This window comes from Sinohyriopsis cumingii, chromosome 13, assembly GCF_028554795.1.
Source record: "Sinohyriopsis cumingii isolate HCF-2022 chromosome 13, ASM2855479v2, whole genome shotgun sequence".
NCBI classification, from domain to species: Eukaryota; Metazoa; Mollusca; class Bivalvia; order Unionida; family Unionidae; genus Sinohyriopsis; species Sinohyriopsis cumingii.
The window spans coordinates 50,229,938-50,246,122 of NC_142973.1; the positions used below are offsets into that span (position 1 = coordinate 50,229,938).

At 34.2% G+C, this 16,185-nt stretch overlaps 1 protein-coding gene across 1 annotated transcript in view; it reads left to right on the top strand.

The window, feature by feature from the left end:
* Positions 1-16,185, top strand: part of LOC149785525 (BBSome complex member BBS2-like) — a 78,877-nt gene that overhangs the window by 41,269 nt on the left and 21,423 nt on the right. The window contains exons 12-16 of the mRNA XM_089979330.1: positions 1,777-1,944; positions 5,583-5,639; positions 7,925-7,958; positions 12,047-12,110; positions 14,134-14,241. Coding sequence (XP_089835456.1) covers positions 1,777-1,944; positions 5,583-5,639; positions 7,925-7,958; positions 12,047-12,110; positions 14,134-14,241 — 431 coding nt within the window. The remainder of the gene's footprint in view (positions 1-1,776; positions 1,945-5,582; positions 5,640-7,924; positions 7,959-12,046; positions 12,111-14,133; positions 14,242-16,185) is intronic.

Below are 16,185 nucleotides of genomic sequence, written 5' to 3' on the forward strand. Positions count from 1 at the left end.
AATTTAATCAGAGTACTTCAGATTGCAAGATAATGTCTTAATTGTAAGTGGATATGGTAATGTTAAGAGAACACTGTGTCTTAATTATAAGTGGATACAGTAATGTTAAGAGAACACTGTGTCTTAATTATAAGTGGATACAGTAACGTTAAGAGAATACTATGTCTTAATTATAAGTGGATACAGTAATGTTAAGAGAACACAGTGTCTTAATTATAAGTGGATACGGTAATGTTAAGAGAACACTGTCTTAATTATAAGTGGATACGGTAATGTTAAGAGAACACAGTGTCTTAATTGTAAGTGGATATGGTAATGTTAAGAGAACACTGTGTCTTCATTATAAGTGGATACAGTAATGTTAAGAGAATACTGTGTCTTAATTATGAGTGGATACAGTAATGTTAAAAGAACACAGTGTCTTAATTATAAGTGGATACAGTAATGTTAAGAGAACACTGTGTCTTAATTATAAGTGGATACGGTAATGTTAAGAGAACACTGTGTCTTCATTATAAGTGGATACGGTAATGTTAAGAGAACACTGTGTCTTAATTATAAGTGGATACAGTAATGTTAAGAGAACACAGTGTCTTAATTGTAAGTGGATATGGTAATGTTAAGAGAACACAGTGTCTTAATTATAAGTGGATACAGTAATGTTAAGAGAACACAGTATCTTAATTGTAAGTTGATACGATAATGTTAAGAGAACACTGTGTTTTAATTATAAGTGGATACGGTAATGTTAAGAGAACACAGTGTCTCATAGTTATATATTTTTGACATTCTAACAGAAAGCATTAGGCTGTTTCTACTTCTCTACATTTTTTACCATTTTCTAGAATCATGATTTAGGAATAAAAAAACGTTTAAGATACTCATATGGTTCTCCATCACGTATGCTTAACTTGAACCACCCGATCACCAACGTAATAATACGAAATAAGTTTATGTTTGTCCTGATGCAGGTAAGTTTTAAGATTTTAATGGATGGGTTACTCGTAATTTCAATTGGTAACATGTTTCAGAGTTGAATTGTGGAAAGCGGAAATGATTTTTGATGCAGTGTCATTCTGCACAAAGGATGACAGAAGTCAAGTAGGAGATCACTTTGGTTCCCCTGGCCTTATTTTCAGTGAATTGTATGAACTGCATTTGCCCACAACCGCAGCCAGAGTTCTAAAACCAGGAAAGAAAAGGAATATTATTTGATAAGCCACCTAAGAACACTGAAATCAAGCAGCTTATATCAAGAAGACTCCCAACAGGCACCCATATGCAAATAAAATAAAATTATTGTCTGTTGAGGACCCATATTTTTCAGTTAAATAATTAAACCATTTAGTTCATTATTCATTCACTTACCAAAAATTACTACTTTTCGGTAGCTCTTATTGTTATTATCATTATTTTTGTGACTTTTGTTAATAAAATATAGAAATTGATGACTTTCTTGCTTCTCTTTGTGTAGGTCATTACCAAGTAGATTGCCATTTTATTGGAGTTTAAACCATTATGCTAAAGCCACAATTTTGAAATGATACTTCTATTAGAGCCATAATTATGTAACATCTTGTAAACTTAGAATCTTCTTTTGTATTTATTGTTTGTCTTTGTTTCATTACTTTGCCTTTGAAAAAGACTTTATGAGAGTCAAAAATGGTTAGGCTAGTTTCAGTACTAGTTTTTCACTGTTCATGATTTAATATTAGTCATAATTATCTCTGCCTATACTTGGAATGTGCAATGGAGTTTTCTTTATTTTATTGACAGAATTTGCAAATGGAGCTGCGGAACTATGAGGAGAACGTGAAGGCAGGAACAGCAGCATCAACTGTTTTACAGTCTCGGGCAGCAGCAGGAGGAGGAGGTCCAGTCTCTGCAGAGAAGTTGTTCCCACCAGGAGTAGAATACAATAAAACACAGATGGGCATAATACCAGTAAGAGTTAACTTTTATTAAATACCAGTAGAGAAAAGTAACATTTATGTATTCTGCACATTTGTGCTTTAGAGGCCATGTCCTGTAGTCTTTGAAATTATCTATCCAGAATGGCTGATCTCAGTTTCAGGACTTAAGAAAGTTCTAGAACTACACTGTTTATGACAGGATAATCCAGGAAAATTCCTCCTTCCAGCTTGATCTAGGTGGACTATTTGTGTCAGGGAATTCCCAGGAAAATGCCTCCATCCAGTAGATTTAGGTGGACTACTTATGACAGGGAAATCACAGGAAACTTACTCTTGGACGCAGATTTAGTTGGACTACTTATGATGGAAAATCCCAGGAAAATTCCTCCTTGCAATAGATTTTAAGACTGACTTTCTTTTTCTCCATTGCCATGAAAAATGGTTCTGTATTATGTGGCAAGTGTCAATATATAATGAAACATCAGTATAGTATTATAGGTTGATAAGGAAATATAGGTGCAGTAATGCAACATAGGTATAGTAATATCACTTCAGAAGGAAACATAATTACATTCATGTCAAAACATAATGAAACAAACGTACAGTAATGTCAACACATTATGAAATATGGGTACATAATTGTCAGTACATAAGGAAACCTGAGTATAGTCGTGTCGGTACACAATGAAACAGGTACAGTAATGTCTGTAAAAAATGAAACGTGTTCTGTAATTTCTCATTATAAGCATTATAATGTACATATCATCATGCTAATAAAGTCCAGTCAGCTCTAGTTGCATCCTATTATTGATATTATTTCTTTGGTTTTTCCTGGGTATCTTCTGACCAATGATGAAAGTTACATGTGTTCATTAGAAAGGAGGATTAAAGCCTAAACAGAAAATGAAATGTTTACTGAATTCAGTCATGTTGGTTGTTATGGGTAATGTCATTTGTCAGTACATGATAGACTATACATGACTGCCAGACTAGTATATTTGGTGGAGGAAGAACCCAGGAATACCCCGGGAAGAACCACCAACCCACAGGAAGCTACTAGAAAACTTTCTCACATAGCCACATTGGTTGAGCCTGAGACTTGAAACCACGCGGAGGTGAAATGCCAATGATTTATAAAGACAAGTGCTGTAGACCCTGGGCCCATGAATTTAGCCTTTGCAGCTTATGCTTAGACTGACAGAGTAAACATGTTTGGTTTGGTCAGTTCTAAAAAGGTGACTTGCACTTAAAATTGAATTCAAATGCAACTTTTTCCAAGATGTGCATTATAAACTTTGTTATTTCTTTTCTTTATACATGTTGAGTGCAGATCAGTGCTTAACATCATAATATAGTTTTGATGTACAGTAGTCCCCCTCTTGAACGGCCCCCCTGATCAGTGGCCACCCACTCCTCATGGCCAGAATCCGTTGGCACCAACGAGTTTGTGTTTAAAAGTACCCCTCACAAAAGGCCACCTGGCTAACATGACCAGCGGCCAGCATATTAGTGCAATAATATAAAATTTACCCCTCACAAGCAGCCACATTTTTTAAAAATATGTATCCAGTACCAGTATTTTATTCATAACATGTGTTAAGTAATCTGATTTCTGTTTCCTGATGTCAGGTTTTCATTATTGAAAGAAGTGTTGACTAAAGTACATGTACCACTCAGGGTAATATTATATCATTTATGCCTCACGAGAAGCCACATTTATTCCATAAAGCCGAGAAAGACTCATATTTTAATCCACACAAAAGGGTAAGTACATGTAATCCAATTAGCCTTACTGCTGTGTTATCATAAGATGTCCGGTTTAGTCACTATGATAATTGTTAAGATTACAATTATTGAACAGTAGTAACAGCTGAGAAGTGGCAGTATCGATGTACAATACAGAAGTCAGCAGGAAAATGGTTTAATGGCCCTTATGGCTTCCATTAGTAAGATGTTGAGCTTGTTCACTTTGATAATTAGTGGTTATTACTACTGACAATAATTGTCAAGATTACCAATCCTAATGGCCGTGAGGTCAAATCTGTGTGATGTTAATGGTACATAACAAAGCCATTTTGGCTTCTCATAGTTAGTGTAAAGAAATTTATAAAAACAATAGGGTACCAGACTATGACTAATGAATCACATGACAAGATCACTTCCTTTAAAAACACATGGCAATTTGTTTTAATGCATAAAAAATTCTTTTATCAGTCTTGTAGTTGGCAACTTGAATAACTTACTGCAAAAAGATCAGCATGTCATTGAGGAAAAGAAAAATTCTCAGTACAGAAGAGAAAGTGAAAGTAATTCAACTGACCAAAAGGGGGGGTCGAGGATCCTTGCAGAAAACTGTGATGGTCAGAAAGACTCAGATAAACAATATAGTGAAAGATAAGGAAACAGTTCTGCAGAAGTGATAAGGTGGAATGGATGGAGAAAGGAAAATTGTTTGAGCCAGGAGATGTTTGTATCCTAATATGAATGACAAGGTTTTTGAATGGTTTTGCACTGTGCGTGCTAAGAAAATTCCACACACTGGTCAAATGATCCAAGAAAAAGCAACAGGGATGGCTTTATGTGAGGGGGACTACTATATTAGACTTATAAGTAATGTACCAGATTTCTTATCAGTTGTAGAAAAATGAAGGAACATTAATGTATAATTAGTGTTGTCATTTCTTCAAGCAAACTGTGATCATGTTTTTTGTTATGGGTGAGGTTGCTTGTTATGGTGTAAGCCATAGATAGGATATGTTACATAGTGTTATCAGATCCATTAACCATACAAGCCATATAAAAAAGACCATGTTATCTGAGATGTCAAACATTTATGATTTCATGGAATTATACTAACTTTCTGGTGAAAATTCCACATTCTAAATTATGTTGATGAAATTCCAGGAAATCAAATTTTGGGGATAACATTTTAGACATGAGTTTTCCATGTTGACACAGGTTGGGGGAAGAGTACTTTAGCATCAGTACACTAGACTGGTGTATAGATATAATTTCTGAATGTGACAAAAAAAGTTTTGAATGACAAGAAACCAGTCAACTAGGTATAAATAGGTGGCAGAGATGAAGAAGAAAAGAAGATGAAGATAATTTATGCTGAAAACTGTTGTTCATAGTTTTTGTTTTGGCCAGAGATTTTGAAGACATTAAAGGTCCTAGAATTGAAAGCAGGTTTACAACATTTATTCTCATTGGACTGTAATATTTACTATGTACAGGTATGTACAGGTTCATAGAACCATGCAATATAATCTTTTAAGGAAATTTATTTTCTTTTAATGAAAGTGTTATCCATTTCAGGTGAATGGGCTACCTAGAATTGGAAAACTTGATGATAGGATTCCTGCTAAGCATACTCTATGATTTGCAGCTCAGTGTTGTACTGAGGACTTATTGTAAAAGACCACATTATCACTTTCTAACTTTAATGATGGCAACACTGTTGTTGTTGTTATCATCATAAATTTTAAGATATTTTGATGAGGTTTTTGAAAATCATGTGCAGAAAGTATTCCTCACATTACTGTGTTTTGGATAACCCTTATTTTATTCCCTATAGGAACCACATTGAAAATGTCTGCCTAAAACATGCATTTTGTTACTAATTTTATTTTTGCCACACAAGCTTCTTTTCAGTACTCTCTTTTGCAGGCTTCCACACAACTTCAGACAACATTAACAGTCAACGAAGGAGATGAAACTAAACCAGTAAGAAACTTTTGATTCTATTTTTAATTTGTGTTTTGTATACATTATTGAGCCCACTGGTGTGTAACAAATCTGAGACAGATCTGACACCAAATTTATTAGGGTATTCAACTTTTCACCAAACAAATTACTCTAATCAGTTGGTAATGCATGCCTATTTTTTTGCTTTACATGTTTATTCAGTGGATTTTGTTAGATCCTTGTTTTATCCTAGTAAGAAAGTTTTGTAGCAGTAGCTGTCACACTAAGGCTGCATTATGGTGCACAAGAAGCCAAAACTGCATCATATTCAAACCTTAATGTAGTGTGCATTCAGATTACTTGTATTTACCATGTCTGTCTGCCTCATACTGACAGTATCTCGTGTTTGTGTGTGATTTAGAATTTTAATGTTGCTTTAAAAGATTTCTGTCATATCACTATGATGTCTGCAGTGTGGCAGTTTATAGTGATGTCTAGTACTGGGGCATCATGCTGCAGACATATAACATCATGCCCCACCTAGTCATATTATCCTGACACCAGGTCGACCTGTCCTAACACTAACCTCTTAATGTAGAATGCCTAGCAAGGCAGCTGTTAGTACCATTTTTATAAGTCATTGGTATGACTCGACCAGGATTCGAACCTGTGACCTCCTGCATCTGAGGCAGATGCTCTAACCACTAGGCAAGCCGGAGCAATTAGTTTTAATTACAGTATAAATTAATCACAAGTTAAAATTGAAATTCTTTAGTAAAATTGTATATCAAATACAGACATGTCTGATGAGTTTGCCATAATTTGGTTACTATGAGATAATTATAGCAAGTCAAAACCCATCATATGGCAATTCAGTAAATGGATGGATGGCACATAATCGTATCATGTATGAAAGCTATAATCTTAGAACCTTACAGTTAACAGGTTTCTTTCTTATTTTATTCCTTACAACATGGGTGCATATCAGTGACTTTTCATAGACATAGACTGTGTAGAGGTGGAGATAAATAATAATCATCATGTCTTTTCATCCTTCTGTACATTTGGCACAGTCTTATTAGTGCGACTAGTCCCACAGTTTTTGATGATTGTCATGAAACTTAGTATTTGATTATTGCCCGTTTTATCTTCTACCTTAGAGCACTTGTGACACAACTAGTGTTAGCATAACTAGTCTTGAATTGTCATCAAACTTCTGAATTCCAAGGTCATCTCCTGAAGATATGCATGTCTTGAAATCACTATTTCCACAATTTTTAAAGAGTTATTGCCCTTTTATACTTACAGCTAAATGTTTTGTATGACAGAATCTTCTGAGTGCATCTAATCTCCCAGATTTCATTGCCTTTGCCATGAACTTGGGAAATATTATGAACATTATCAGAACATGTGTAAATTGACAAATCACCATGTTCCTGCAATTTTTGTTAGAGTTATTGCCCTTTATGACTTGGAGCCTGATGAAGTGTATGACAGAATCATGAGAGCACAAACTTGTCTCACAGGCTTCAATGCATCACCATAAAAATATTTGTACATATAAATCATCATTTGAATGTGTGCATATTGAAAAATCACTTTGCTCCTGCAATTTTAGTTTCTATCTATGATGTTATGTAGAGAGTTGCTGTGTACAGCAGAATCTTGTGAATGCAGCTTGTCTTGTAATTCTTTTTATTAATCACCGTGAAGCTTGGTACATGTTACTCTCATCAGCAAAAGATGCATATGTTGGAAAATTTTGGTACTCCCCTACATTATTTGTAAGAGTTTTCCTGTTTTTGACTTCCAGCAGGACGTACTGTATGACAGACATTTGTGGATGCAGTTGCTCTTGCAATGTTTAATGAATTGTGGTTAAATTTGGTACATAATTTGCTCTTCATCATGCATCTGACCAGTCATTTTTATCATAATGTTTTCAAAAGATTTCTGTATTTTTTTATGCTGTAGACTCATCTCCATCATTAGGTAGGTGTGGGAGATGGGTATATATTTGCTCACCATTCCTCTAGTTATTTTTGACTGAGCCAAGTACAAGGTAGATCTTGAACACCTTTATGACATATTATTGTTATTAATAGTATGAATATTTTCTGTTTTAGTATTACAGTAATAAAACACTTTGTATGAGTGCCATGAATGTATACCATATTATGGGTGAACGTACCTTATACTAGAGTGTATTTTTTGGAAAAACAGACTTTAATAAGTGTCATATTATAATGATGTGCTTTATAATAAGGGTGCACTTTGTATTCATAACTAATTCTAATGCTTTTATTTTTTCTTTCAATTTTCAGCCCCATGTTGAGCTATTTATTGCTACATCTAACGGTAAGATCGATCTGTTGTACATCATATAGAACATCTTTAAAGAGTTCGTTATTAATTAATTAATTCATTAATGTATGAGTGCTTAAGAACCAAACATTTTTTTGTGATCAAATGATTTTGTTTGAATTTGCAAAGATTTTTATTCATGAGACATATTATGATCATGAATTAAAACAATTAATGAGCTTAGATAAACAGACTCAGCTTCATAAAATAATTTCCTATTTCAAAGAAAGATGGAGATGTAAATTTTGGTAATGTCACTATGCTATCTAGTCTAGCAGAAAGCATTGTGTATATATATGTGTATATATATATATATATATATATATATATATATATATATATATATATATATATATATATATATATATATATATATATAGAGAGAGAGAGAGAGAGAGAGAGAGAGAGAGAGAGAGAGAGAGAGATCATCTATCAGGGCCCCAAGTGGCCGAGTGGTCTAAAGCGCTCTCCATTACAGATCACTGCCATCTCACCTCGGTCTGTGTGGGTTCAAGTCTCGGATTCGGCTAATGTGGGTATGTGAGAAAATTTGCCAGTAGCTTCTCATGGGTCGGTGGTTCTTTCTGGGGTTTTCCCGGGTTCTTCCTCCACCATTAATACTGGCCGCCATGTATAGCCTATCGTATGCTGAAAATGGCGTTAAACCCTACAACAGCAATAACAACAACAACAACAATAGATCATCTATCTAAACTTCCATGATAATTATAACTCTGTCATAATATCAGCCAATGGACTGTTATAAATAAGTATACAGTATGTGAGAAAATCTATAATTACATGTTTAAACTGTTTTTGAAGATATATATATGATCTTGACTTTTAATGTATGTTGCATCCTTTTTAATGTCACAAATTTCTCCAATATTTTCCTTTTGTTTTTGCTGCTTTTAATGGCACTTTTAACACATGTTGGCAATATTGTGCCAAATAAATGGGAGTTAAATGCCTTTCTCAAAGGCATACTGAAGCAGCCGACCTGGGCTGACCTGGACAGGTATTGAACCTGTGTCTCTTGGATTACAAATCTAATTCTCTATCAACTGAACTATTGTGATCCCCAATTATCCAGTTAAGTTTATTAACAAAGATGCATGCACACATATGGTTTATGGTTGGTAGAACATTGTAAAACACTTTCATAAAGTAAAGTCTTGTATGATTTTATTTATCAGATTATATCATTCATTGCATGTTTTCATAAATTCAAATTTACAGTTTCATATCTAACAGTGGGGGTCATCCATTGCTTTTAGTTCCAACATTCTGTGTTAGATTTGCATAACTAGTCTTTATTATTAAATTTATATGGCATTGGTTAAAGTACTAATTGGCATTGATTAAAGTACTAATTGGTAGAGGTGAAATGATACACATGTGTCATGTATCAATACAAATCATTATACACAGCCTGTGATATGATACATATCAAAACACATATGAACTTGATGGTCTTTCTGTCTTTGGAAGGTAGGTGGTGCCCTTTTATGTATGTTGACATACTGGTTGTGTTTCCAGTATGCAGATTACAGACAGGCATATAGTTATTATATATTTATATGCAATTCTTGTCAATGACAAGTTAACAAAATACTTTCAAAGAGATAACCTGTTGGTTGTCAGTGAGTTCTATTCAACATTTTAGGCCATTTAATAGTGGCTCCATTTAACTCACAGGTCATTTGTTTTGCATGGCATGAATGATTGGAAAATATCTTCTTACCAGTTTCATGTCTCATTTAAACTTGGAAGACATTATGATGTTATCTTCAAAACATAAGAAATAATGCAATTTCCCCATGCAAAGAAAATCTCATCTAGAACAAATCTGGGCATTGAAATGAGGATGAATACCAATAAAATTAATCACATTTTACTTCCTGCAGATGCAAAAGACTGCTGCAGCCACAGGTACTTGTATTTGTTAATGAAGAAGGAAAACTGTTGACAACACCCAGTCTTATTCTACAACGTTTTGTTAAAATTTACACAAGGTGATAAACTCAAGCTGTTTCAGATCTGCTACCTTGCTAATTTTATTTATTTCATGGGCACCTTCATTCATTGGTTAATTATCTCAGCATAAAAAGAGACACTCCAAATTTGTTCCCCATGTACAGTTTAAGGAGAGATGCTGCCAGGATTTTATCTTAAGGGGGATCTTACCCTTTGTCACCAAAATAAGGGGGGATAGAAGGAGAGAAAGAAGAAACAGCCATAGTTCAGTATTTACCTAATAATTCAATATCTGTCTCTCTTTTTTCCTGCTCCACTTTCTTAGAGCTCTAATAAAACCAGAATCTTTGAAAGATGTCATCTCTAGTTGTATAAGCATTAATCTGTTTATTATTTCAGATCATTCTAAGTTCCTTATCAGTTTTGTTCTGTGCATCCTTCTGCAGTGGCATATACATGGCTTTGTTTCCTTGAAGAATTTGGGAAACTAAATTTTATGGCTGTTATGTACAATTTTCCAGAGCTCACATATATTATCTTTTTGATACATCTGCTCCAAATCGGGATTTTTCAGTAGCATAAATTTACTTTCATGAATCTAAAGTTTACTGACTACCATGTCAGATTTCTTATCTGTTCCATAATAGCTGTATCAGGCATTTTATTCCATCATTGCCATAGTCTGCTTGTGCAGACAGAGGTATTCAAATAAATATCTTTACTTCTTAATTTTTTTTTTTTTCTCATCCATATTTATTCAGTTAATGTTAACCCTGATATGGATATACAGTTTTGAAGTGTATGATTTGCAGTGCTAAATTGATTGATAAAAATATGAAAATTGCATTCTACATTTAAATTGTCTGTATTTTAATTAGGCTCACTATTCTGCCCATTCTACATTTAATTTCAAAATACCACTGAAAGGGAGACTGACCGTCATGCCATCTATATTTGTCCATCGAACATGTACATCTGACTCGTTTTTAACACCATTTTCTGGCTCAAAATCACTTATATCTCCATTAACACTTTCCCAGCTCCAATAATGCGATATACTTCATAAGTTTAAAAATTATTGTCATCATCACCATCATCAGCCATTATTTGCCAAATGAAAACATAATGAACCTCGCCAGGAATCAGACATTTTGGGTTTTCTACATAACCCAAATTTTAAACATATATTTGTAAAACTTTATTGACAGAAGGTTCAAGCTATGCCATAATGCTTATCCCAGGGCACAATGTGCCAATCAAATTTACTTTAACAACCATTCATGTCATGCTAGAAAAACCCAGATGTGTAAACAGTTCTCTACCCAAAAAACAGATGTTGTTACAAAAACAGTTACATACAAATTGTATACTTTGCCAAGCACATTTTCATATGTGGGACATTCAGCTAATTTGAGGGTGTTCTCACACATCACTATCCTCCACATGTGCGAATTTGTACAAATTATGAATGATTCATGCAACCACAAACCCTGTCAGCATCTCTGCTTAAATGCTTTACATATCAATTATTGACTTTTGTGTGAAGTTTCTCTGTTGCTTTGCATCGATATAATGATGAATCATTTCACCCCTACTAATTGGCATTGAATAAAGTACAAAATTGTTATATCTTCTTGCTCGTAGTATGAAATCTGTTTAGAAAGTTCAAGTTGTTCAGAAGCTGCCAAATTGGTGTGATTTTTTTTTTATCCTATAGCAGCATTATATGTGTGTATTCATGGCTTCTAATTTCAGCATTATATATGTGTATTCATGGCTTCTAATTTCAGCATTATATGTGTGTATTCATGGCTTCTAATTTCAGCATTATATGTGTGTATTCATGGCTTCTAATTTCAGCATTATATGTGTGTATTCATGGCTTCTAATTTCAGCATTATATGTGTGTATTCATGGCTTCTAATTTCAGCATTATATGTGTGTATTCATGGCTTCTAATTTCAGCATTATATGTGTGTATTCATGGCTTCTAATTTCAGCATTATATGTGTGTATTCATGGCTTCTAATTTCAGCATTATATGTGTGTATTCATGGCTTCTAATTTCAGCATTATATGTGTGTATTCATGGCTTCTAATTTCAGATACTATTGTGAGAGCAGTATTGATATTTGCTGAAGGAATATTTGAAGGAGAAAGTCATGTAGTGTAAGTATCGATGAAAAAATCCATCAAGAAACATTTCAAGTTATGTTGACCAAAATATTGAGAGAAACAAAATGCATAAAATATTGAAAAATAATTAGTCTTTTTCAGTCTTTTAAGTTTTATTTGTTCAGCCATCAACAACATTGATTTATAGGAAGTCTTGGTAACTCAGTTTGTCAAGCTTCAGATTTCTAAGCCAAGGGGTCTTGGGTTCAGTACCCACCAAGGCCAGCCAGGGTAAGCTGCCTCACTGTATCCTTAGGAAAGGTACTTCACTACCATTTTTTCCCCAGCATAATCTAGCCAATAATACGCTCAATTGTTAAAATCCAACCAACCAACAAATAAATATGAAACATTCCTTTTCATGTTCTTTTCTTTAAGTACTTAGCCAGTTTTCAGGTTAATTTGTATACCTTCTACATGCATGTGTTTCTGAACTGGGATATTGTACAGTTTGTTAATTTTTGTTAATTTGTTAATTGATTTTGTTAATGCAAAAATGATTATTTGTTTGATTATAAAAAGTAGGATAATTTTTTATTTCACTTATTTTTTACTGGGTGGTCATTTTGAATTGAGTTCATTCATGTGCATATGGTGGAACTCCACAGTTTCATATTTTGCATAGTGGTTAGACTTTTAAAGAAAAAGAATTTTGCAGGTTTTCCTCACTGGTTATTCTGGCTATTTATAAAATACCTTATACAGTCCTACCCATTAACGTTGACATCCTTGGGCCTGAGGAAATATTGTCGACATAGGCAGATGTCGAGGTAAGTGATGGGGGGGTGTCTGAAAAAAAGATACAAGTTAAATTCACCAGTAAGAGATGACCTGTCATCAGTGAGTAGCATTTACACTTTGAGAAAACAAGCAATGGAAATTTTAAGTACATGAAGACAAAACCAGTGTGAAATACACTTGTATATTGACAAATTACATTTTGATTACCTTTGTGTAATAAAATCCACAATAAAATATTGCATCGGTCACATCCTGATATGAAAAAAATTCACTACAATATTCAATGTTGGCATTAGCACATGGTTGCATAGTTGTTATTTACATGCTTAAAGTACATGTACTTAAATTGTCCTAGAGTTTGGTCAGTCTGTTCCCAACTTATTGAGGCTACCAAGGGGATGGGGCTTTTCACAAGGAAATGAAAACCTGTCAACAAGTTGGTTTAAACAGTACATCTATTTAGTTACAGAAGTCATCGTGAAAACTACATAAAAGCAAAAAAGAGATATGCGGCTGACATGATTAATGAAGGCATAATATTGTATACATTGACACATGCTAATGAGGTATTAAAAGAAAATGATTCTTACAATACAATATTTTAACAATGTCAGCTCAAGTGGTATACATTTAAAATACATCCCAGAGATAACAAGTTATGAATTCTCTCAAAATACAAATACATGTAGCAATAAAAGATTTTAATGATAAATACATATACATGTAATTGAGATTATTATCTATAGCATAACCAATGCATAAAATTACAATAAAATTTAGATTTAGCAAGGACCAAACAAAAGCCTGTATTTTTTATCCGACCATGACATTAAAGCCTGATGGCAAGATCAACTAATTGTTGAATAAAGTACAGTTCAGATCTGGTCACTTGCCAACATAAATGATTAGGTGGCAAATTAAAGCCTGGTGCCAAAATCAACTAATTGTTGAACAAAGTATGGGTCAGAACTGGCAGCTTGTCAACATAAATGATTAGAAAACAAAGGATTTGTTCAAGCTGGGACCAAGGGCTTCTGTTGACATGTACATTTATTTTTTATCTCGAAATCGACATAAGCATGACAAATTTGGTAGTATTAGTAGACCAAGGGACCGGGACTTTGCTTTTTTGTCGACATAGGCAGCTTGTCGACATAAGTGATGTCGATATAAATGGGTAGGACTGTATTTTTATTTTTATTAATGTTTATTTTGAAAAGTCTACAATGAACTGTTTAGTTTGAAAATCTATGATTAAAATGTCTCCTTATTTCAGCCATCCTCATCTGTCTACCCTGTCCAATGTGATGAAAGTCCCAATCATTCCACCTAAAGATGTGCCAGTAGATCTCCACATTAAGGCCTTCATTGGATACAAAAGCTCGTATGTATCATGGGTAGTATATATAGACTCTTGTAACCCAAAGTAGGTCTCCAAATTAGCTCCTTGGGTACTAAAGCTTGTATGTATTTTGGCTGTATACTGAGCATCTTACTCTAAGATGTCCCTGTAGGTCTCTGCATTAAGGCCTTCATTGTGAGAAGTCAGCTTATATATGTTATGGTATAATCTTACATTCAGATTTCCCTGTAGGTCTCTGCATTAAGGCCTTCATTGTGAGAAGTCAGCTTGTATATGTTATGGTATAATCTTACATTCAGATGTCCCTGTACGTCTCTGCATTAAGGCCTTCATTGTGAGAAGTCAGCTTGTATATGTTATGGTATAATCTTACATTCAGATGTCCCTGTATGTCTCTGCATTAAGGCCTTCATTGTGAGAAGTCAGCTTGTATATGTTATGGTATAATCTTACATTTAGATGGCCCAGTAGGTCTCTGCATTAAGGCCTTCATTGTGAGAAGTCAGCTTGTATATGTTATGGTATATTCTTACATTCAAATGTCCCAGTACATGTCTGCATTAAGGCCTTCATTGTGAGAAGTCAGCTTGTATACGTTATGGTATAATCTTACATTCAGATGTCCCAGTAGGTCTCTGCATTAAGGCTTTCATTGTGAGAGGTCAGCTTATATATGTTATGGTATAATCTTACATTCAGATGTCCCTGTAGGTCTCTGCATTAAGGCCTTTATTGTGAGAAGTCAGCTTGTATATGTTATGGTATAATCTTACATTCAGATGTCCCTGTACGTCTCTGCATTAAGGCCTTTATTGTGAGAAGTCAGCTTGTATATGTTATGGTATAATCTTACATTCAGATGTCCCTGTATGTCTCTGCATTAAGGCCTTCATTGTGAGAAGTCAGCTTGTATATGTTATGGTATAATCTTACATTCAGATGTCCTAGTAGGTCTCTGCATTAAGGCCTTCATTGTGAGAAGTCAGCTTGCATATGTAATGGTATAATCTTACATTCAGATGTCCCAGTAGGTCTCTGCAATAAGGCCTTCATTGTGAGACAAGGGATTGTATATTATAGACAGTATGTAGAGAACTTTACCCAAATATGTCCCAGTAGGTCTCCACATTAAGGCCTTCATTGTAAGATGAGGGCTTGTATATATATTATACACAGTATATAGAGAATCTTACCCAGAGATGTCCCAGTAGGTCTTCACATTAAGGCCTTCATTGAATACAAAAACGTTGTATGTATTATAGGCAATATATGAAGAATCTTTGCCAGAGACTTCCCACTAGGTCTTTGCAATAAGGCCTTCATTTGATACAATTCTTGTGTTTATTATAGGCAGTATATATATATATATATATATATATATATATATATATATATATATATATATAATCTTACAAGAAGTATTCATCAGATGCAAAATGCAAGTTGAATAGAGTAAATTCCTGTGTTCATCAAAGTGTGTTTTGTCATAGATAAGGTGGCTTTACAGTGGGTACTATTCATAGTGAGCAAGGTTATCTCAAAATGAGTGTTTTTTATGCACAATGGCATTTGCCAATTGATCAGACAATGTACAGTTATTGATTTGGGATTTCATTTACTGCAAAGATTTATAAGCCCCTGCTCACAAAAGAATAGTGGTAAAAAAATGCACCTAGGCTAGTCTTTATATATATATAGGTCACAGGTTTGAACCCGGACGAGTCATACCAAAGACTTATATAAATGGTACTAGCAGCTGCCTCACTGGGTGCTCAGCATTAAGAGGTTAGTGTTTGGACTGGTCGGCCTGGTGTCAGGATAATTGTGACTGGGTGGGAAATGATGATACAAATCTGTGGCATGATGCCCCAGTGCTAGACATCACTATAAACTGCCACACTGCAGACATCATAGCGATATGACTGAAAAATTGTTAAAGTTTTGTTAAAAATCTAAATCACTCAC